The 22824-nt window shown below is 49.3% G+C and overlaps 3 protein-coding genes across 4 annotated transcripts; 2 read left to right on the plus strand and 1 right to left on the minus strand.

The window, feature by feature from the left end:
• Positions 1–235: 235 nt before the first annotated feature.
• On the plus strand, positions 236–15940 carry zc3h13 (zinc finger CCCH-type containing 13). 2 transcript variants are annotated; one of them, XM_035394177.1, is made up of 21 exons: positions 236–658; positions 1600–1749; positions 2041–2150; positions 2510–2624; positions 3001–3112; positions 3443–3570; positions 3968–4006; positions 4763–4914; positions 5258–5458; positions 5817–5963; positions 6270–6592; positions 7025–7462; positions 7899–8126; positions 8780–9284; positions 9764–9873; positions 10226–11494; positions 11768–12289; positions 12678–12824; positions 13477–13677; positions 14184–14347; positions 14776–15940. In XM_035394177.1, the coding sequence occupies exons 2-21, from the start codon at positions 1615–1617 to the stop codon at positions 14950–14952; spliced, it is 5223 nt and encodes a 1740-aa protein (XP_035250068.1). In that variant the 5' UTR covers positions 236–658; positions 1600–1614; the 3' UTR covers positions 14953–15940. The 2 variants fall into 2 exon arrangements, with proteins under 2 accessions (XP_035250068.1, XP_035250069.1); XM_035394178.1 differs by having other exon boundaries at positions 1606–1749.
• Positions 15941–16107: 167 nt separating this feature from the next.
• On the minus strand, positions 16108–18883 carry cnot11 (CCR4-NOT transcription complex, subunit 11). Its single transcript, XM_035394199.1, has 7 exons — positions 18556–18883; positions 18305–18469; positions 17930–18082; positions 17639–17841; positions 17102–17304; positions 16704–16800; positions 16108–16412 (listed from the first exon to the last, which is right to left on the minus strand). Exons 1-7 carry the CDS (start codon positions 18881–18883, stop codon positions 16215–16217), a joined length of 1347 nt encoding a protein of 448 aa, XP_035250090.1. The 3' UTR covers positions 16108–16214.
• Positions 18884–19564: 681 nt separating this feature from the next.
• On the plus strand, positions 19565–22189 carry rpl31 (ribosomal protein L31). The gene is made up of 5 exons (XM_035394215.1): positions 19565–19587; positions 20248–20351; positions 20929–21054; positions 21671–21783; positions 22113–22189. Exons 2-5 carry the CDS (start codon positions 20248–20250, stop codon positions 22142–22144), a joined length of 375 nt encoding a protein of 124 aa, XP_035250106.1. The 5' UTR covers positions 19565–19587; the 3' UTR covers positions 22145–22189.
• Positions 22190–22824: the final 635 nt, after the last annotated feature.

Below are 22824 nucleotides of genomic sequence, written 5' to 3' on the forward strand. Positions count from 1 at the left end.
TGAGAGTTTTGCTTCTGTACTATCCTGCTCAATATAAGCAAAAAAAAACTAGCTACCATTATTCCACATTCGTCTGCAACACACTCCAGTGCAGTAGGTGGGGGTATGCAGCAGATTGTTTTTATACCTCGCCAAGAAGTCCACCACCGATAGAGAAAGCGGAAGTTTTGTGGATTTACACTGATCTCCATTTTCTTACTGGGTGAGGGTTGAGTCTGACTGATGCCGAAGGTACCCATCTTTTCAAGTCTGAAAGCATTGCTCACCAACTCACTAAATAGTACATAACTACTTGTTTCCTCTATGTTTATCTGATTTTTTTTGAACGACACTGCTACAATTTTATTGTTATGATAAATGGATAAAATACAGGCAACGGAAACATCCACCAACGGTGGTTACGATCTAACTAGGTATATTGCGCATGTGTAATGAGCCTCATGGTGACTTCAACGTCTCTGCTAGGTGAAATTGTGACCCCTCTGACACAATAGTGATAGCTAGCTAGCTAGCTAGCTGATCTGTTGGGTTCGTGCTTTCGGAGTTGCAACCATGAAGACTAGTTGGGGGCTCCCAACGACTGAAATTAACTTGTAATTTCAAGAAACAACTCATTGGAATCTCCGACTCTGGACGTGGCACCGAATTAATATTTTGGGTGAGTAGCAATTTAAGATTTAACCCAAATGTTTCCCAAATGGGGGCTCAAATTGAGCGGCAGGCCGCGCGTATTTCCAGTCTCTGTTTGGCTGGCAGCTAGCTGTTATAGCCAGCAAGCAAACAACGCCAGCCCTGGCTTTAGAGTTTGTATGATATTTGCGTATATCGCGATTTGAATTTGAATTAACTTTACTGGGCATTGCTTGATTTTCGCCATTCTATCACATGCACATGCTTTGTGTATTCGAAAGGGTAGCTAACGACGGCGTAACTAGGTAGGTAGACTATGCAAATAGAAGACAATCGCAGCTAATTTTTGCGATCTTTGCTAACTCCAAGTCGTCAACTCATGTTACTAGTGACCGTACACGATTTGCATATTGGCAAAATACCATGTTTGTTTACAGTGAACAAGCTAGCTAGTTTAGCTGTTATTAATTGAAAACTTCAGTGCAGTGTTATAACGAATGGTAACTAAGGTAATACAGACTGGTTGTTAGATGTTACAATAACGTAACTAAACTAATGTTAGGTGTAATAATAACGTTAAAATATGGTTTCAATTTTATGTGCGTAAGTAGTAAAGTTACAAGCAGAGAACTAGCAAAATAAATTTCAGATTTGCTCAGAAACTATTTGAAATTACCCTTAATGTATTGGCAAGGCTTTCAAATTCTTATTTAAATACAGGAGTGTACAAACTTTATTGATTCAGATAGGTTACAGGTGCATGAATAGTTTGCTCAATAATGCAACTGGGTACTGCGAGGCTGGTTTGTCAGTGAACTACTTGATACCAAGCTTGTTAATGAATTATTTTCTGTTTTGCCAGTAATAACATGAAATGGTAGATTGTATGATGTGGATATACCTTGCCACTGGCCGCCTTGGGTTTATTGCACGCCTGTGGTACTAGCTAACGTTAATCGTTTTTAAAAGTTGCAGCCCTACAGAATGTCCAAGATAAGGCGGAAGGTAACAGTGGAGAATTCTAAGACCATATCTGACAGCAGCACCACCACCCCCCCCTCTCGCCGGCCAAGCGTGTTTGAGAGACTTGGACCCAGTACTGGAAGTAATGCTGCCGAGGTGTGTATCTAACTTTCTATTACACTTTGCTGTCTTGATGACACATGCAATTTAATTCAACAGTGTCTTATTCTTGCAGCTTTCCAAAATGTGCTCTGTGTCTTGTCTGTGAAGTCATTCTGGATAAGTGTGTCCACCTAATATGTGGAACAACAGATGTGCAGTCTTGCCTAAATATGTCAGACTGAGGTTTATCTGAAGTGGGCTATTAAATAAATCTTCGATTCAAAGTGTAATTTGGGGTGTCCGGAGACCTCTGTAATTGTTTTTTTATCTGTTTGTTTTACTCAGACGCACTGTAGAAATTGGTTAAAGACTGGGAACTGCAGTTACGGAAACACTTGTCGCTACACACATGGAACGCAGCCACGAGGCAAAGGATTCAGTGGAACATACAGAAGGTTAGCCTACACTTCCGCTCAAAACAGTTCCCTGAGAACGTGACCGGATGAAAACACCTAACACAAGCTGGATGCTGTTTTGGCTGTAGTGTGAGAATTCACCAATGATTTTCATTGTAGCTTCTGAAAGGCTTCCTTTAATGTCGCTGTAAACCTTTTTGCGGTACGCTCTGAATGTCCTCTTTTTGTGTTTTCATGTGAAATGATGTTTGTCCATTTGTGGCTCTTCTGCAAGCTTAATTTAAGAATTTAAGTGAGCATTCGTTCTGTTAGTCCAGACATGACAGACTTCCATTGCTCTACATCCCATTCAACATCTGCTTTCATCACCTGTTGCGTCTGTGCTGGTGTGCATCCAGGTCATCAGAAAGGCCCACAGGCGATCTCAGAGAGAGGATGAAGAACAAGAGACAGGATGTGGAATCTGACGTCCAACAGAGAGACCTAGAAGAGCCCACGTCCCCTACAGCCAGGGTGAGCCTCTGTTTCCAGTACAGTCTTCTTGCCTAGTTTGATCTTAGTTTGGAATTAATTTAGTTTCCACAAACAAAACTTAATTTCCTCTAACCTTGATTTCCCCTAACATGTGTTCAGTTCAGTTCAGTTTTCCAAGAAGAATTTGCACACTTTTAAAATATGGACCTCACCTGTACATTGTCTGTATAATGTTTTGCAAATGGACTTCTAAAAAAGCAGAAATCTTGGGGGGAAATAAAAAAACATCACACAGGAGTATATTGTTTATTCCATGTTTTCCCAAAAGGCCTTTCAGTTAATTGAAGTTTCATATAATATTGTGGTATGTGCGTGTAGATTTTAAGATTTTTTTGTGAATGTTTGCGTTTTTTAGCAGCGAGATTCCTCTCGAGGCCGTCACCGGGAGAAAGAGGACATAAAGATCACAAAAGAGCGAACTCCTGCTAGCGAGGAAGAGCAGGCAGAGTGGGACGCTACCCGTGAAGGTAAAAAAACACCCGCCATCTTGAAGTCTTCAGTGCATGGAAATGAACCGTCTGCCATCGCGGTTCATTGAAATGAAACATTCGCCATCATGTTAAAGTCTTCAATGCGCCTAAATTAGGTTTTCATGTATTCCTTCAGTTAATTGCAAATTAGTGGCAATTGTGACCTTGTACAATTGCTATGAAATGTGTTTAAGCTTTGAGAAAAAAAATTTTATTCTGAAACACGTAATTGTATGTGGTAATGGCGGTCACCTGGACATGAATTGAGTCCTGACCGACCGGGTAGAGAAAAGTCTGCTTACCTGAGTGATGATTCTGTTGTGCCAGACTCGGATAACGGAGACTACGACTACGAGCTGTCTCTGGAAATGAAGAGGCAGAAGATTCAGCGCGAGCTAATGAAGCTGGAGCAAGAGAACATGGAAAAAAGGGAGGAGATTGTTATTAAGAAAGAGGTAAAAAAATTAAATTCATTAAAAATTCACATTGCATTGCAGAGTTTACAGTGCTATGTTGCCTGAGGGAGCACGGGTGCATAAGTGATGGTTGAAAGTTGAGGCAATGGAATCTGAATGAAATTATGATTTGCTTGCTGGGCCCAGTGATTGAACATACCATAATGTGTGTTAGATGAAACACGATCTTGGCATAATTGTCCAGTCAAGTTTGAGAGATTATTCTATGCCATTCTGGTGAAATATGAAAGGTGCTGGGTTACCAGCAGCATTGCTTCTAGAGAATTCTGTGAGAATCCTGTCAGTGTTATACTGGCAATGTGACACTCGCACTTTTGAAATACCCCGCACCAAAGGTTTTGTCAGATTGCCAATTATGATTCGATATTATTAACAGGAGCCGGCCGGCAAGAACAGGGCCAGCAGCCTAACAAAGGTAAGCCTTCAATCCAGTATTCTTCACGGGCCTGTCTGTTATAATGTCTTAATCTTCGTTTTGTTTCAAACTGATCAAGTAGTCTAGCTGAATTAAGACTGCCTGTAGAAGTGTCTGGGGTGCCATTTTGCTTGGCGCCTGTTGTGCTGGAAATGAACAAAACACACTTTGAATTGTTATGAACCAAGATGGGCTGCATGTCACTGGCTTGGCACGTTTGGCAGTTATAATGTGCTTCTGTTATTTTTAGCACCTGACGTACCTGCTGATGGTATTATCTATGCAAAGCGTGATTAAAAAAACCTTGCATTGTGACCAGAAATTAACTGAGGTCTGAGGAAATACAGAAGTGACCTACAGGATGTTTTCAAAAGCACATGATGTGTTTATTAGTTAGTTGATACATTTTTCAAACCTTGTCTGTTTGAAAAAATCTTGTCGAGAAAGGGCCCTTTGTGTTCATGGCTCTACAATGCTCGCATTTTAGCAGCATTTGCCCCTAGAAATTGAGTTGTGCTGACTGGAAAAATGATGTAGGAGCACATCTGCTAATTGGGCTACATTAGCGTGCTTCTAAAATTTTCAACTTGGGAGCACTTGTGCTGCTTGGAAAAAATGTTAGGGTAGAGTCCTGGTGTTAATGGTGATGGTGTATTAATGGTGTGCATGCTTGTTGGGCTAGTTTCTGTCATAAGACAGCGTATGCTTGCGAAGCTTGCTCTTTAAATTCTCTTTTGGTCCATTTGGCTCCCCCAGATCTCTCCCGAGCCTGCCAGTTCTAAAGGATCCCCTTCATCCCGGAAGTCCAGCGGATCACCCAAGAACAAAACCGGGATCAAATCTGCAGGATCGGGCAAGAAGGAGAAGAAGGCGTCCGTCATCTCCTCTCCAGCGTCGGATCAGGCCAGGTTGGTGGGGGAGGGGCTACAGGGCGACCGAAGGGGGAAGGAAAAGGCGGAAGGGGAGCGCCTGCGTCTGACCTTGCAGTTGCAGCCCATTTGATATGACCACTTTGAAAATCCACGTCTGCTCAATCTTTTTGTGTGTTTGTAAGTTTGTAAGTTTGTGAGTGAGTGAGTGTGTGTGCATGAGCGTGCGTGTGTGTGTGTGTGTAAGTTTGTGAGTGAGTGAGCGTGTTAGTGTGTGTGTGCGTGTGTGTGTGAGCTTGTGCGTGAGCGTGAGCGCGTGCGTGTTGGGGAGAGTATGCCTGACAGCTGAAGTGGGCTCTGCTGTCACCTTCTTCAATCTCAGGCCCTCCAAGACGACTCACAGCAAGAAGAAAGGCCCCCGTACCCCCAGCCCCCCTCCGCCCGTGCCGGCGGACAACCCCGTGGTGGGCAAGAAGCACAAGGGCAAGCACAAGAACAAGGAGAAGCTGGAGGAGAAGCCCAAGGAGGGCAAGGAGAGGGGGAGGGACACGGAGAAACACAAGGAGAAGAAGGAGAAGCGCAGGTAAATGGTCTGAGGAGGGGATGGTCCTGCTTGGAGGCCGGCTCAGTGACGCTCATGGATGGATGTGAACCGTCACACTGCTCGTCACTGAAGGAGCGCCAAGCACTGCCTCTGCTTCTCAATGTTCTAGAACATTCTAATGTCTTTAGAATGGTCTTAGTCTGAGTTCTAGAACTCCAATGCTTTCGATTACTAGCAGCGATTGTTACATCAACATTAGAATGTCTTTTAACTGAACATTCTAATGCTGATGTCACAATCGCTACTGGTAATTGAAAGCATTTTGAGAAAAACATTCCAAAAAACCTACAAAGGGTTAAAGAAATGTGCATCAGTCCCACTTGTGTTTGTGGTGCAGGGACCGCTCGGAGAGCTCCCATAAGCAGAAGAGGTCTGTGACCCCCGAGGAGCGTTCTGGCAGTGCCTCCTCCCCTTCCAGGGAGGTGTCACCCTCCCCCAGACTGGCACCCCCGAAACCCTCTGCCATCACCTCTCCACCACCTAGGTGAACACCAAGTCTGCATGTCACATCAGAGCATTGTAGTATGTTACAGTGGAACAGTCTGACATTGGTTCTGACAAAAAACTTTACAAAGAGGCTACCTACAAATCGCAGGGAGTTCTTTGTTGTACACTAATAATACTCAGAATGAAATGAACTAGGGAGATGAGACTTAAAACAAAAAAGGCCTATCAGCCTGTCTACAGCCATCGCACATTACGCAGCAGAGCTCAAAAGCAAGCCTGTCTGACATCGTATCACAGCTCTGATCCGTTGTCTCTTCCCCTCCGCCCTCCCCGCCCCCCGCAGGTCCCCGACGCCCCCCCGGCACCACCGCACCCCCACGCCCCCCCGGCACCACTCCCCCTCGTCCCGCTCGGGGTCGTCCACCCTGCGGCACTCCGCGTCCCCCCGGCGCCGACGCTCTGCCTCCCCGGCGTACTTGCGTGACCCCGCCTCCTCGCCCGCGCAGAGGCGCTCGCGGTCCCCCGCGGCGACGGCCCTCGCCGCCTCCCCGCCGGCCAACCGTAGGCCCAGCCCCTCCCGCCACCACTCCCAGGGCCGGGAGAGGGGCGGGGCCGAGAGGGAGAGGACCCCGCCCCTGCAGGAGCGGCGGCTGGAGCGCAGAGACGGTACGCCGCGTTACCGCCACGCCCACACTTTTAATCCTTCATCTGTGATGTCATCAACAGGGGGGTGTTACCAGGATTTTCTTCATGGAGTGGCCAGGGGGGGCATGTCATCTCTAACTGTTCTATTAGCCAATGAGTGCGCTATTTTAGGGTAGAAAAATAGGGTTGGCTCCTGGGGTGGCGAATCAAATTCCAAAAGTGGCCAGTGCCACACCGGCCACTGTATTGGACATGACCCTGGTCATTAAGCAGCCTTCAGGTTAGGGTGGAATAATCAGTAACTCTTATACAAGACTGCAGCACTCCCAAAATAAAGATTGGCTTCTCGCTTCACAACCATAGTTCTGTTGCTGTTGGTCAGCCCTTTCAGGACGCTTTGTTTTGCCTGCTGTGTGGGCTCGCTGAGCGGCTGAATGGGGTGTTTTTCCACAGAGAGCCGCGGGAAGCGGGAGAAGGACTCCCGGGAGGATCGGGAGTTCGAGGGCGAGCAGAGCGCGTCGCGGCAGTCCCGCGATGACGGGGGGAGCAGGGAGGGGCGCGAGCGGAGGGAGGCGCGGGACCGGCGGGATGGCCGGGACTCGCGGGAGCGCCGCGTGGAGCCGCGCTCCGGACGCGACTCGCTGGAGTACAGAGACCGCGAGCGCGACAGGGAGCGGGACCGCGACCGCGAACGGGCCGACGCCCACAGGAAGGAGGAGACCACGGCCCCGGAGGAGCGCAGCTACGGGAGAGGCCACGCCCGCGAGGAGGCCGCCCGCCCAGAAGGGAGGACCGAGGTGCGGCCGGAACCCAGGGCGGAGTCCAGGGTGGAGCCGCGCCCTGAGAGACCTGGCAGGGGGCGGGACCGCGGCACAGAGGCGGGCGAAAAGGGTGAGAACACAGCGCCAGCAGTTAATGTGTAAGGATGCTAGAATGTTCCATGAGCGCTCCAGGAGAGAGTGTAAGGATGCTAGAATGTTCCATGAGCGCTCCAGCTGAGAGTGTAAGGATGCTAGAATGTTCTCTAGAGGGTTCCAGCTGAGAATGTAAGGATGCTAGAATGTTCTCTTGAGGGCTCAACTGAGAGTGTAAGGATGCTAGAATGTTCTCTAGAGGGTTCCAGCTGAGAATGTAAGGATGCTAGAATGTTCTCTTGAGTGCTCCAGCTGAGAGTGCAAGGATGCTGGAATGTTCTCAGCGCTGCAGCTGAGAGTGTAAGGATGCTGGAATGTTCTCAGCGCTGCAGCTGAGAGTGTAAGGATGCTGGAATGTTCTCTTGAGGGCTGAGCTGAGGGTGTAAGGCCGTGTGCTGTAACTGCGTCTCCAGGCGGGCGTGCCTCCAGAGGCTCCCAGTTCGACAGCGGCAGCGGCAGCAGCAGCGGAAACCTGCACGAGAACTGGGAGTCCCGCGGGAACTTCGCGGACAGGAGCGCGGAGAGAGGGGCCGACCGCGACCGCTACGACGGAGACCGGCGCGGCGAGCAGGCCCGAGACTCCTCCTACGACCGGAGAGGGGGGCACGCGGAGCGCGACCGCAGGGAGAACCGGGAGAGAGGTTAGCGTCCGCACCCCGCCAAACATCAGCGGCATCGTTAACCGCCATGGTATTATGGCAGTAGCCCCCTAAGAAAAGCCTTATGAATGTAGCACTGTGTTCCTTTCTGGGTGTCTGTTGGTAAATGACGGTGTTGGCCGTCTCTCACACAGAGGCTGACTAGGTCATTTTAAGGCAGCTGCTTTCAGTTTGAGACACAGGTTTATAAACGGCAATAACGTACCTGTACCTTCTTGGTCTTCACACATTTACGTTCCAGAGACAAACACTCTCCCCTGAGACTAATGCTCTCTGGTCACTCTGGGCGCTAGCGTCTGCTAAGTGATTGTAATGTAATTCAGTCACCTGCTTGCATTGGGTGGACACATTGCACCAAGGCACTTTCCCCATGCTGAGAGCATTGAAGGTAACTTTGCAGTTTGGATTTGCATAAGTTCTGCAAACAGCTTTTCAGGGGCTTGAAATGAACAAGAAAATGGACAAGTATAGCGCTTTTGTACATTAACATTGTACATTAGTAATGGCCTTGGGGAAAAAATATTCAGTGCCTGAATGGATTATGCGTTTGTCTGTTGACAAAACTTTACTTCGGTGTACTTTTTGTTTACAGAGGACACAAAGTGGAGATTCAGTGTGCGCTTCTGTTTCCGTAGAAACGAGAGCGTCATCTCCCGCCAGACACCAAGGCCGCGGTGAGGATTCTGAGCGGGACCGCGAGGACCGGAGGGAGGACAGGAGAGAAGACCGCCCCCGCGATAGAGACAGGGAGAGGGAAAGGGAGAGAGAGAGGGAGAGGGAGAGAGAGAAGGACAAGGAGCGGGAGAGGGAGAAAGAGCGGGAGACTGAGCGAGAACGCGTCCGAGAGAGGGACAGGGAGAGGGAGCGCGAGAGAGACCGCGAGAGGGAGAGAGAGAGGGAAAGGGAGGAGAGGGAGAGGGAGAGAGAGCGGGAGGAGAGAGAGAGGGAGCGCGAGGAACGGGAGAGAGAGAGGGAGCGGGAGAGGAAGGAGAGGGAACGAGAGAGGGAGCAGAGAGAGCGGGAGAGGCAGAGGGAATGGGAGGAGCGAGAGAAAGGGAGGGAGGAGAGGAGGGAGCGGAGAGAGGAGCCGAGAGAGGAGCGGTCTTCGCTCAGAGAGTCCCACGAGGACCGGAAGACCAGGTGAGCGCGCTCTGTGCTCCTGTTTTATTTGGGCTTTTTGTGCTTGCATACATTTACATTTCCCATTCGCATGAGGGCAGGTACTGAGGTTTTTACCATGTCTGTATCGGACTATATCTGCGTATCTCATACAAAGCATTGGTGCAGTCAATTCAGATTCAGTTGCACACCTTAAAACTTGATCCCCAACTTTTATGTGTCCCTAAAAAATATTGGTTAATTGCTTCAGATGAGACCTGTGCACTCATAATGGCTGAAGCTACAATTCTCCCCAGCTGAGTTCATCACACATGCTCGTTTTTGCTGGATGGCATGTGCTTGTGCAGGGGGTGTGTTCTGCGATTGGGCCTCATTTCTTGCCGCCTGATTGGTGCTGATCACACGGCTCCTCAAGCTGTGATAGGAGCACAGAAACAGGACTGCTCCTGACTCCCCCCCCCCCCCCCCCCCCCCCCCCTCCCTCTCCTGTGTGTGTCCAGCCGTAAGCGGCACCGTGTGGAGAGCCCCCCCAGCCCACGCCCGTCCCCCAAAAGGGCTCGAGAGGCCAGCCCGCCCGACAGCGATGGCTACAACAGCAGCGAGGAGAAGAGTGAGTGTCCCTGTCTGTCTGTCCGTTTGTCTGTGTGAGTGTGTGAGTGTAAAAGCGTCTGTGTGTGAAAGTTTGTGTGTGTGTGACTGGCTCTTTGTGTGTGTGTGTGCGCGTATGAGTCGAGTTCATGAGTGTGTGTGTGTGTGTGTGTGTGTGTGAGAGTTTGTGTGAGTGTGGCTTTACGTGTGTGAGTGTGTGTGTATGTGTGTGTGAGAGAGATTGTGTGAGTATGGCTGCCTCCTTACGTGTGTGTGTGAGAGTTTGTGTGAGTGTGGCTTTACGTGTGTGTGTGTGTGTGTGTGTGATGCGTGAGCTGCACGTGTGTGTAACGCGTGTGTGTTGGGTCCCGCAGGAGGAGAGAAACACCGGCTCCTGAGTCAGGTGGTGCGCCCCCAGGAGCCCCTGCGCTCCCCGCCCGCCGCCCCCGGGGAGGAGAAGTCCAGCCGCTGGAAGGAGGAGGAGCGGCGGCCGGAGAAGAAGGAGGCGAGCAGGAGCCGGCACGAGGAGGCAGAGCCGCGTAGCGAGCGCGGCGCGGGCAGGGCGCCCGAGCGGCGCAGCGGGGAGCACGTCCCCGACGGCCCGTCCGCCGCCCCGCCCGCCGAGGCCCGGCGGGGCAAAGACCGGCAGGACTCCACCCCTCCGGCCCCGCCCGCCCCGCCCCCCGCGCAGGAGGACAAGGGAGCCCCGCCCCCGGCCGCCCACGAGGAGGGCAAGAAGAACAAGAAGTCCCAGAAGAAGGGGCTGAAGAAGAACCGCAGGGAGGAGGACGGGGCGGGGGCGGCCGAGAGGACCACCAACCCCGAGCCGCCCGCCCCCGCCGTCCTGCAGGCCCCGCCCCCTCTGCTGTCGCCCCGCAAGGCCACCAAGAAGAAGGCCCTGGAGAAGAAGCGCAAGCGCTCCCGGGGCGGGGACTCGGACGCCTCCGAGGACGAGCCGCACCACCAGCAGCCCAGCAAGCGCAAGCGCGGCCCCCGGACCCCGCCTTCGCTGCTGCCGCTCCCCCCCAGGGAGCAGTCCCCCCCCCAGAAACCCGGCGCCGCCGTGGAGCCGGCCCAGCCGCCGCCGCCGCCCGCCAAAGCGGACGCCGCCTTCAGCGACTGGTCGGACGAGGAGGTGCCCGCGGCGCCCGTGGAGAAGCCGCGGCCGGAGCCGCTCCGCAGGGGGCCCAAGGCGGGGGCCAAGGAGCCGGCCATCGCCCCGCTGCTGCCGCAGGAGCCCCCGCCGCTCCCGCTGCAGCCGCTGCTCCCGCAGCACCTCCTGCGCAAGCCGCCCGCCGAGCAGAAGCGCAGCAGCAGCCTGGGGAGCAACCAGAGCCGCGCCTCCTCCCGCCGCCTCCGCTCGCCCTCCAGCGAGTCCGCGCACCGCGTCGCCCTCGACGACCAGCCCGGCGCCCGCCCCCGCAGGGGCCGCCTGCAGACCGCCGCCTCCCGCGACCGGGAGAGGGAGAGAGAGAGGGAGCGGGAGAGGGACCGGGACAGGGAGCGCGAGAGAGAGAGGGAGAGGGAGAGAGAGAGGGAGCGCGACAGGGAGAGGGAGAGGGCCGCTGCTGTGGAGCCCACGGAGAGGAGGTCCCGCATCGACCAGCTGAAGAGGGGAGAGCCCAGCCGCAGCACCTCCTCCGGTAAGGGAGCTCCTCCGTGGATTTACAATGGAACTGGATAAATGTGTCCTTACCGCATGGCGCTTGGTTTAGATGGGGTGTAAATGCTTATGTGAATATTAGTGCTTAATGTCAGCGTGAAAAAGATCACAGCAGCCCACAGCTCTCAGGCTGCCATGTTATTTAGTAAACTGTAACCGTGTAGTGACCCTGTTTTGCTTGGTTGGGACTCCGTGCTTGCGGATGTTGGGTTGATTTCCGGATTGTTCCGTGACGGCGGTGTTTCCCCCTCAGACCGGCAGGACTCGCGCAGCCACAGCTCCCGCCGGAGCTCGCCGGAGTCGGAGCGGCAGGCCCGCTCCCGGGCGGGGTCCTACGACAGCCGCGAGCGCGACAAGGAGCGCGAGCGCGAGCGCAAGGACCTGCGGCCGCAGCCGCGCGACTGGGAGCGCCCGGAGCCCGAGGCGCGGGACTGGGCCGGGCGGGGCCGGGAGCCCCTCCCCCTGCTGCTCCGCGGCCGCGAGGCCCTGAGGGAGCGCGAGCTCCGCGAGCTCCGCAAGAGGGAGGCGGAGCTGGAGCGGGACAACCGCCACCTGTCGGAGAGCCTGCTGCTGCACGAGCGCGAGCGGCTGCTGCCGCTGGACCTGCCGCCGCACGCCGAGCTCAAGCCCCGCCCCGACCCCAAGGCCGAGCGCGCCGAGCCCGAGCCTCTCATGGCGCCCCGCGAGCCCGCCCCCGCCGAGACGGACAGGCCCGCCGACGGCCTGCACGCCCTGGAGGAGCCGCGGGAGGCCGAGCGGCCGGACAGCGTGGACGGTGAGCGGGCCCGGCGCGGCGTCCCCTCCCAGACTGCACTGGGGCTGCAGCTGAAACTGGTGCACTGTGTCATTCAGTCACTGTGAAATTAGCCAAGAAAATGCCTTTATATTTGGAAGGACAGCTTTGCAGCCCCCAAAAATTTGTTTGTAAGGGAACTTAAATCTGCTTTAATAATTAATGAAGCAATGTTGGTCTGTGCCAAATAAAGGAAAAAAAGCCAGTGAAGCTTTGTGCTAATATAGGGTATTAGCTTTATGTTTATGCATATGTTTTATGGGACCTTGAGATAACAGAAAATTATGTCATAAATGTAAAAAGATGATGTGTGCAGTTGCTAAATTGGCTAAAATGACTAAAGTGTCTGTGATCCCTGTGTTCTGTGCAGAAGAGGATGATGGGAAGGTGGAGGACGCACAGTCGGCGGTGTCGGGAGGCGAGGAGTACGAGCCAATCAGTGACGACGAGCTGGATGAGATCCTGGCTGACAGCGCGCAGAAGAAAGAGGACCAGCAGGAAGAGGAGAAGATCCCAGGTATGTCCACAGGTGGCGCCAGTCACACCAGCTCTGCTCTGTTGAAATCCATCTTTCCCCCTTTCATCACAAACTCTTCACCTTTCTCTGAGTGACCGCCATTGACTCGGTCCTGTTTTTGACCTTTGAAATGTGTGAAATGCACAGAAAAGACACTTTTACAAAGTACAGGATGCCATTAAGCATTCCTGATGAGTAGTCTGTCATGCAAAAGCAGTGATGTATGTTGTTTACAAAATCAGGAAAGTGAAATCAGATTAAAATACCAGTTTAGTACTTGTCATTTGAGATGCATGGAATCACGTTATACTGTGGCAGTGAAGGAAAGAACCTTGTTCATTGATTAGTTGTGCCCAGGAACTCCTTGTTAACTAATTGAGGTCCTTATTCGAGGGCAGAAAAGCCCTTTTAACTTTGAGGTCTTGAGTTTCCGCCTCTTCTTTGAGTGAACCCTGTGAAGAGTAGGTTTTTTGGAATTTTTTTCTTAAACCAGTGTTCGAGAACTCCATTGCTTTAAATCTCCCACAGTGATTGTTACGTCAGCACTGGAATGTTCAGTTGAGAAGGGTGTAATCACACGGGAGCTGAAGGGTTAAAGGGAGTGGTTTGGCTCAGAGAGTGTGACTGAGCCTGCGGTGCCGTGTCCCTGCAGGGCCCCTGGACGTGATCGATGTGGACTGGTCCAGCCTGATGCCCAAGCAGAAGGCCGAGCCGCGGGAGGAGGGGGCGGCGCTGCTCCGGTTCACCCCGGGCGCCGTCCTCCTCAGGACGGGCGTGTCCCGCCGGCTGGCCGGGCCCCAGCTCCTCGCCCGGGTGAAGGAAGCGTGCCAGGGGGAGCTGCAGGATCCCAAAGGTAACGGAAGAGAGGGGGATGGGGGGCGGGGGGTTGATTGTTTATTGGTCAATTTGTGCTGCCCCCTTTAGAACACTCGCCCTGTCAAACGACCATTTCAGTTTTTCTGCCTCAGGCCAAGCGTCTTTCAGTATCCACAAGTACGTTTTGATACGTTTGTGCAGATATCTATGGTTGCTTTGCTTTGATGTATACCCTGTTGAGCAGTAAAATAAGTATTTGTCAAAATCGCTGTGGAAGGGAACACTCTTAACTACACCTGGGAGTGGGATTTGACACTGGGCCCCTTGAGTGATTTCCACTACACTGAATAAAAATACCACAGAAATCTGAATGCACACGTTGTCAGTTAGTGGTTATAATTTGAAATTTCATGTTAATACATGTGTATAGGCATCTTGTCATTCCCTGCAAAAATATTAGGTTTAGCAGAGTGAATGGTGTAATTATGGTCAAATGGGAAATCTAGATCGCTGGTCCAACCCCACTCGCTCTCCTCCAATCAGATTTAGAGCAGCTGTTTGAGCACGACCTGGGTGCCTTGAACATGGCCGCCCTGAAGAGGCGGGAGGAGAGGGCGGGGCTGCTGCGGAACCTGGGGCCCTGCTGCAAGGCCCTGTGTGCCCGCAGGGACCTGGCCATCCGCCGCCAGCTGCTCAAGAACGACAAGGTGCGAGCCGCCCTGTGCCCTGTGCCTGTCTGCACACTCCCTGCACACGCCCATCTCCCTGCCCTGTACCTCCCCGCACACTCCCATCTCCCCTGCCCTGTACTTCCATGCACACTCCCATCTCCCCTGCCCTGTACCTCCCTGCACACTCCCATCTCTCCTGCCCTGTACCTCCCTGCACACTCCCATCTCTCCTGCCTTGTACCTCCCTGCACACTCCCATCTCCCCTGCCCTGTACCTCCCTGCACACTCCCATCTCTCCTGTCCTGTACCTCCCTGCACACTCCCATCTCCCCTGCCCTGTGCCTCCCTGCACACTCCCATCTCCCCTGTCCTGTACCTCCCTGCACACACTTATCAGCCCCGGTCATGCTGTAGTGAAGCCCTCTGGGCCTGTGTAACCGCGCCGGCTCTTCTCTCCCTGCAGGGGAGCACCAAGCACATGTACACGGGTGCGCCGCTGGTGGACGCCGAGCTGCTGCAGCTGAGCGTGCGCCTCTTTAAGAAGAAGATGAGCCCGTGCCAGCCTCAGGGCCAGGACAAGGCCGAGCCGGGCGTGGCGCTGCCCGAGCCCGTCGCGCTGCCCGAAGTGTGTGTGCCCTGAGAGCGCTTTAAAAAAACGGGCCACAGATCCAGGATCAGCTCACCCCGTCCCCGTTACTAACCCCAATCATTTCCTTCAAAACCTGAGACTGACGCAGGGTCATTGTTTTGGGGGAATGTAATCTGTACAAAGCATGACATATGCCATAGAGACTGCCGGATGTGCTAGCCTATGGAGGAAATGAGGTCCCGTCAATTGAACTTGCTGAGAAATGTTGACACAAAGCAGTGAGATGCTGTATACACGACTCTTTTGTTTTGTATTAGAACAGCATGGTTTTTTTTTTTAACTTGTCTTTTTAACAATGTGCTGTACTGAAATTCAATTTTTTGTGCATCAGTTAGTAAAAATAAGCCTTACAATTGGTCACTCTTTGAGTGAGGTTTGTTCCTGATTTTAACTTTCAAATTCAGATGTCAGAGTTCTGTAAAAACAACAAATCCTCTCACGTTTACCTCCACAGGCTGAGGACGAAAACTTTTTTGATAATATTTTATAGATAAATTATTTATAAATGACTAAAAATATTTTTTTATTCTAAATTTAAAAACTGGTAATGACATTGCTTTTTATAGAAGTTGAGGTTACATTTTGAGCAGTTATGGCTAAAATTTTCTTAGGCCCTTTATCTCATGAACTGCTCTTTTGAATATTAAAAAAAAAATCTAAAACATTTTGAACCAGTTTGAAACAGGTGTGCCAAAACAGTATGTCTCTCAACTGCTTATAGTACTACTTTTGTATTGCATGCACAATAGATGTGCAGTTCATTTGACAGTTTGTCAAAAACTATTTTTCAGATCAACCTTTGTATTAGAAGAAAAACAGAAAGTTTAATTATTAATTCCAGCATCTCATAGAAGTTCCTTGGCTATGTTTGAAAAATAACATCTGCCTCGTACTTAAAACATTGCCCTTGTTCATACCCAGTATTTCACTAAATTTAGAATGTTACATGTTTGAAGACTTTTTTTTTAAGGAAATTTTTTTTAAAAAGCACCCCAAGTTCTGTGGTGCAGACGCTGGGCAGAATATTAAGACCACCTAAGATTGCGGCCATTTTATTTGAAATCCCATTCATCACTCATTCATCAAGGCGAATTTTAGAGTTAATAGCTCAGAAAAAGTCTATATTCAAAAAAAAGACCATTTTTGTTCATTTCAAGATTTATTTTCATACCAAAAAAAAACTAAACAAAAATGTAACGCGTAACTGAGAAGACGTGGGTTTGCACTGTGTTGGCCTGTCCGGAGGCTGAGGGTTATTTGGCGGGCTTGGCCTCGGCGGGGTTCTCTCCCGTGTCCAGGGTTTTGAGAAGTCGGAAGAGCCCGGCCGCCTCGCGTATGCGGCTGAACTCGATGCAGAAGGCCTGCACCTCGATGAACAGGTCCTGCACGTTGATGATCTTGTTTCGGATCAGGGACTGCAGGAACACGCAGACCAGCCGAACCAGACGGTTCTGCGTCGGAAAGGAACGTTCAAAATGAGTCGCGCGGGTCAACTTAAGAACGGTAGCTGACAGACTGTTGGCTTTGTCTAAGACGGAAGGGCTTGATGAATGGGAGGGTTCTGTGCAACAGTGCAGATTGTTGTATAAACGCTGTACATACAGGACAAAAATCCATCCCTAATGATGGGTGCCATTATTGAAGCCACTGGTTTGACTCCTCAGGGATTTGAAACCACAACCTGGTGATGTCCAGGTGGGCATAAACACCCAATGACTAAAGGCTATTCACAAATTCCTCACCTGCATGTACTTGTCTTTGATTTGCTCACAGGTGGAAATACAGTTGGAGATGTACAAATGGATGAATTCTGGTGGAAGGTCAACTGCTGTAGTCAATCTGTATGACAGAAAAAAACAGGAAACGCACAGACGATCAAAGCTGTCCCAGTGTGAAAATCTGATTACCTTTTTTCATTAGAGGGATGTACCGTGTATTTCCACGTTTTTTGTGGATCGTTTTTGTGGAATCTCTTGTAAAGCTTGGTGATTTAGTACTGCTCTTCAGTTGGACATCAAACACCTCACGCCCATTTCAGACTTGCAGTTATCCTTAACATACTCAACAGAACACCACAGATGCAGATACATGCTTGCATCCACGTATGGAAATGTGTGTGTGCACACTATGCGACGGCTACCTGTTGACCACCTCCATGGAGTGCAGAGACATGTCCATGTTGACGAGCACAGAGAAGTACTCCGTGATTTGACTGGACTGCATTAGCTTCAGCAACATCTCTATGGCAACCAGCGGATTGTTCTCCACCAGGTCAGGCAGCTTGGCTGGGGACAGTCCTATGTGGTAGACAAGCTTTGGCTCTTTCTCCAGTTCTCCCAGGAGCTGTGCAGAACAGACAGAACAGCTGCTCATGGTCGATCACCCAAACAGCATTTCCAGCTATGAATGTTATTCTGTACTTACCCTTTTGTGCAGCACCATGACGCTTGTTATTACGCAAAGTCTAATGGTGGTGTTAGTTTCTACTTCACTTTGAAGTAATAAATACTAGGCATAACGTGAATTTATGATACAAACAGTGCATGGAAATTTGAATGTCTTGTGTGTCCCACTGGTTTTGTTACTGCACTGTGGCATTTGGTGTGTGAGACTGGTCTTGTTACTGCACAGTGCACTAAGGGGTCTCATTATTGTGCGCTATGAGTTGTGAACCTGCCTGGGCTTGCTGCTGTGCAGAGAGGGGGCTCTTGAAGGCCTTGGACATGATGCGCTTGATCTCCACGCCAGTGCTGTTCCTCACGCACATGGAGCGGTCCCACTGCACGCAATGGTCTGGCTCCGAGGGGTTCAGCCACGCCAGCTCGTCCTCACACACATGCAGAGGCGGCGGTGGCCGGATGAACTCTGGCCGGAAGTGACCTGATTGGTGCGTAAAACCGTATTCTCTCATTTCTGTTCCTCGACCATAAAATGCACAGAAGGCTGACATGCAATGAATCGCACTTACTCTCCAGCGGTGGCCTTGGCCCAGTGACCAAGGCCTCTGTGATCTGATTGGCTACAGAGCTGTCAAATCCTGAATTGGACGAATCTGGGTCTGGATCGTTAAGGATGCTAGGAAAACTTGCCTTACTTTGAGTGGGTAACTCTGACTGTCTCTCTGAAAAGCAAAAGGAAGCATGTGTTCATTACACATTAAATTACTACATGTTAATATATTCTAAATATGCCTACATACACTTGTGGTTCTCTACAGAGACACACATTCAGTAACAACACAAGGTCTTGTGTAAAGTTTGTGAAATTATTGTAGGTACCTAATTAATCCAACTAAAGAGTAGAGAACATGAAACAGGAGACATTGCAAATGAGAGTCACCCACCGGCCAGGGCAAGTTGAAGCCCACTTATATCTATGGACTGCGGCATGTTGCCTACATCCATGCATGACACCTGTCTGGGCGTCTTCTTAAACAGCTCCTTTGGAGGGGCTAGCATGAGCTGGGACAGGAAGAACTTCTCCTGCTGTGTTATAGGTGGAAGAAACCCTGCAAATATTCAAATAGTGTGCCATTTATGCAATTGATCTGAAAACACGTATATTAGGCATTTCAGCTGTATGTAACCAACGTACCAGACAGTGGTTTCTCCTGCTCTTCCCCAACTGGTGAGGGATTCAAAAGATGGGCAAAGACCGCGGCAAAAGGATTGGCGGCGAGAGGCTCCGTGCGGTACATTTCCCAGAGCAGGTACAGAGCCGTAAGGCGTTGCGGCGAACTGGGCAGGACTGCGAGGAGGTCCGGTTGTTGTAGCAGCATCACCAGAACTGAGCCCACACGGAAATGTTCTGCTTTCCCAAAGAAGTGATGGAAAGCAGTTGACAGACTCTCGAATGTGTTAGCACAGGCGTCTTCGGAGATTATGCCCAACAGATTGGACAGCTCCTTTGGTGCCAGGGTCATTGTTGTTTTGTTATAGCGCCAAACTGCAGAAGCATTCACTTATTTTTCAGTTTATATCAAGGACAAGCTAGCTAGTTAGCTAACTCCTCATCCTAAATGCCCACTCTACAACCTAAAACTAGTCGCTAACTAGCTAGCTAACGTTAGCTACAGTAACAATGCATAATAATCCTCAATGAATTCCTTGTCGAAAATCAAACTTTTTACAGTTGAATTATTTATAGATAAACAATTAAATACTACATTAGTTGATAAATCTCAAATATACAAATATGGAAGCTGTCAAAAGTACCTTCTATTAACTAGCTAGCTAGATTTATAACGATGCATTCAACTTTGTTTGCTACTACCATAACGATCATGTACGGCAATTCAGTAACTTCACAACAGATACCTGTCGGTTTACGACAAAGAGAAGCATTGTGGGACAAGTAGTATAATCATATTCTTCCTCAAGATGCCTGTAGTAGCATTTACCGTGTGAACACTCGGTTTTCTTCCTTTAAATAGCTCATTGTAATTCATAATCAGTTTTTAAAAGGTAGATATTTTATAACAAACGTATATACGCTAAGACTTAGCAATATTATTTGTTTGTCTGCCTGAAAGCATTGTTTTTCCGTGAACCGGATATAATTTCGTTTACCTGGTTTAGTATTACCCAGAAGACCTTGGTTCTTCCTTTCCGACATTTCCCTGGCAGAGTGAGTACTTTCTGAGATATATCGCATGTACAATCAAACTTCATCCTGGCCCAGAATACGTGAAATATAACATGTTGATCACACATCTACACAATATAATACTTAATAATCAATTTCATGTCATTTTGAAAAGTTTACTGCATAAATATGCCCGTTAGACTAGATCAGATTTGGAGATTCGGGGAACACTAGAAACACATTCGTGTGATGTTCATGCGGCAAAATAATAAAAAAGATTGTATGTTTATCTGCAGAATATGTCGATGTGTGTTTTACTCGAAAACATTTGACAGTATGGATCATTTGCAAAGTCAGTTGTCAATTCATGAGCTGTAATGGAAACTACTGTTGTGTACAAGCAGTTAGTAGCTGCATTCGAGTGTAGCTAGGCAATGCTAGCGAAGTTAAAATGGTAGCTATAGGTAGCTTTTACTTTTCTTACATTTTGGCCTGTGCAGGCAATAAACTTTGACAAAAGACATTTGCAAGGCAGAACCGATGTATTTTTGCAACCTGTCGGCGAACATTGGTTAACTGTTTGTAGTGTGCGTTCAGCTAGATGTATTAAATGGAATCTGTCCACCACGACCATTTAGAAGTCTGTTTCCAAACGGTGCGCGTTTTGCCAGTTAAACTGATTCAATTTTTCTCTTTTTCCAGATGGCTCCCATGAAGAAAGGAGAGAAAAAGAAGGGGCGTTCTGCCATCAACGAAGTGGTGACCAGAGAATACACCATCAACATCCACAAACGCATACACGGAGTGTAAGTATCCCCCTTGGGACATTTGGTCACCAAGTCCGTCAGAGAGGTGGACATATTTGTCATTATATATGTTGGGTGGAAGCATTGGGGCTAGCTTGCCTTGGATGAGTGCAGCACAACAAATTTGGAGTAGCAGAATAAACTAGTATCTCTGCCAGTTAAACAGGTAAGTTTCAAGGCATACAGTAAGCAAAGCTGTGACACTGTTCTGTTGGGGACAGCTTGCAGTTCCTTCCATTATCCTGTGTTTAGCGATAGTAAGAGGAGGAAAGGACAGGTTGTCATGGTATGTTGCAAGACAGTGCAGTACACCCAGAACCAAAATTGAAAGTGGTAGGCTGCTTCATACCGGATAGCTGCTTCATTGGTTGCTAACAGTATAATTGGTGCTGAACGATAGTATAACTCTCTGTTTTCAAATATTTGATGTCCTTATCCATCTCCTTAGCAAGAAGGATAGTTCTGAGCCACACTGTATTGTGATCTAATGCAAAGGACTGGTGATTCAGATGTAATGAGCTCTAATGGTTATCTTGCAACTCCTCAAAGTATTTACAGCGCTGTTTCTGTGCTTCAGGGGTTTCAAGAGAAGAGCTCCCCGTGCTCTGAAGGAAATCCGCAAGTTTGCCATGAAGGAGATGGGAACTCCTGATGTCCGCATCGATACGCGTTTGAACAAGGCCGTGTGGACCAAAGGCGTGAGGTATAGTGAAATATGATTAATGGCAATTTGAAGTGCTGTATTGAATATGAGTTGTCATGCAAGACATGCATCTAGAAGGTCCTGGGTTCGAATCCCGGCCTGAACCTTTCCGTTTGGAGTTTGCATGTTCTGCTCGTGTTCACGTGGGTTTGCTCTGGGTACTCTGGTTTCCTCCCTTTGTCATTCAGGTTGGGCTATTTAAATTGCCTATAGGTATGAGTGTGTGAGTGAATGGTGAGTGTGCCCTGCAATAGATTAGCGCCCTGTCCAGGGTGTATTCCTGCCTCTCGTCCAGTGCACGCTGGGATAGGCTCCAGCACTCCCTGTGACCCTGACCAGGAATAAGAGTATAGATAATGGATGGATAGCTGGATGCGTGACCATCTGGTTTGACACATGACCAACACAAAAGCCATGTGTCAAACCAGGGTAATGTAAAACATTGGGCTGATTTTGACACGCAGGAGTATCTGGCCTTTGAAGTCATGCTTTCGCTCCTGCCGAAATGTTTCATGTTTGTCCTTCTTTATGGAGTTGTGCGTAAGTGTGTGAAAAGACGCTTTTCCAGGAATGCAAATAAGCTGTGTAGTAATGGCTTGGATTTCTGTGTTTGTAGGAACGTGCCATACCGTATCCGCGTGCGTCTGTCCAGGAAGCGCAATGAAGACGAAGATTCTCCCAACAAACTGTACACCCTCGTCACATACGTTCCTGTCACAACATACAAAGGTAAGCCCAGCGTCTGCAGTAAACTCAAGCCCTCTCACGAGGTGTTTCAGAACCGGTTGTTGCAGGCAAGCTAGTTAGTTGCATTTCTGTTGAAAGTCAAACACATGTCCAGTGTTACACATTTATATTTTTGCTTCTATCAAGGAAAATTGCATTGGTGAGTCGAGACTAGATGAGAAAAGCAATGATTTGAATGGTTTTATCTTTGACAACTGGAGTTTGATTATCATTAGTCTTATGGAGGAATTTCACAGAGATTTAAAAAATTCTGGTAAAATGTTTTAACTTGTCCAGGTTTTCATTGGATTCCTATTTCTTTTTTTTAACAGGTCTGCAGACAGTCAATGTTGATGAGAATTAAAATGTTCTTTACTACTAGTAAAATAAATTTTTGATGGAACATTTGTATTGTCTGTTTTGTCTGAATTTTTTTAATTGAATTCTCTGAATTTTGAAGATTTTTCAAAATTCAATCCCATGTAGTACTGCTTTGTTTCCTGATGAGATTCTGCGGTTGAACGTATGTGAATCTGTTGCATTGTTAGCATTGCCATGCCAACCATGCTGCGGTAGGATGCTTGATAATCAAAAGTAACTATGCAAGACTTAAGGAAGGTAGATTTGTATTATAGATGAATTGAGGGGTGGGTCCTGAAGGAAATGTTTTATGTTGGGGAAGAGAATGTAAGGAAAATGGAAGCACAGCGCAAAATGACTTGCTTGCTATAGCTTTCAAGTTATCACGTGGTTTAACTGGTATGCCCAGACTAAGTGTCTGTCCGGAGCGTCCATCTGGAGAACCACCATGTCTGGCACTAACAATCACACCATGGTCAAAGTTGCATGGATTGTGCATCTTGCTCATTGGTTGAGCAACAACAAAACCTCTTCACAGTGTCTACATGCTATATGTATTGCATTGCAGCCATAGGATTTCAGTATTTGGAGGAGCAGGCTGTTTGAATGATTAAGCAGGTGTACCTAATAAAGTGGCCACTGAGTATGACTCGTTCCCTAAAGGGGACAAAAATTAATTGCTGG

This window comes from Anguilla anguilla, chromosome 15 (assembly GCF_013347855.1).
Source record: "Anguilla anguilla isolate fAngAng1 chromosome 15, fAngAng1.pri, whole genome shotgun sequence".
In the NCBI taxonomy this organism is placed as follows: domain Eukaryota; kingdom Metazoa; phylum Chordata; class Actinopteri; order Anguilliformes; family Anguillidae; genus Anguilla; species Anguilla anguilla.

Bases quoted from the DNA above. Each gene is read 5' to 3' on its own strand.
- zc3h13 (XM_035394177.1), top strand. From the start codon at position 1,615: ATGTCCAAGATAAGGCGGAAGGTAACAGTGGAGAATTCTAAGACCATA. The intron at 3,113-3,442 runs GTAAAAAAACAC...CTGTTGTGCCAG, and splicing joins GTGGGACGCTACCCGTGAAG to ACTCGGATAACGGAGACTAC. The intron at 7,463-7,898 runs GTGAGAACACAG...CTGCGTCTCCAG, and splicing joins CACAGAGGCGGGCGAAAAGG to GCGGGCGTGCCTCCAGAGGC.
- cnot11 (XM_035394199.1), bottom strand. From the start codon at position 18,883: ATGACCCTGGCACCAAAGGAGCTGTCCAATCTGTTGGGCATAATCTCC. The intron at 16,801-17,101 runs GTAGCCGTCGCA...TCTGTCATACAG, and splicing joins TCCATGGAGGTGGTCAACAG to ATTGACTACAGCAGTTGACC. The intron at 16,413-16,703 runs GTGAGGAATTTG...TTTCCGACGCAG, and splicing joins TCAAAGACAAGTACATGCAG to AACCGTCTGGTTCGGCTGGT.
- rpl31 (XM_035394215.1), top strand. From the start codon at position 20,248: ATGGCTCCCATGAAGAAAGGAGAGAAAAAGAAGGGGCGTTCTGCCATC. The intron at 20,352-20,928 runs GTAAGTATCCCC...TCTGTGCTTCAG, and splicing joins CACAAACGCATACACGGAGT to GGGTTTCAAGAGAAGAGCTC. The intron at 21,784-22,112 runs GTAAGCCCAGCG...TTTTTTTAACAG, and splicing joins TCCTGTCACAACATACAAAG to GTCTGCAGACAGTCAATGTT.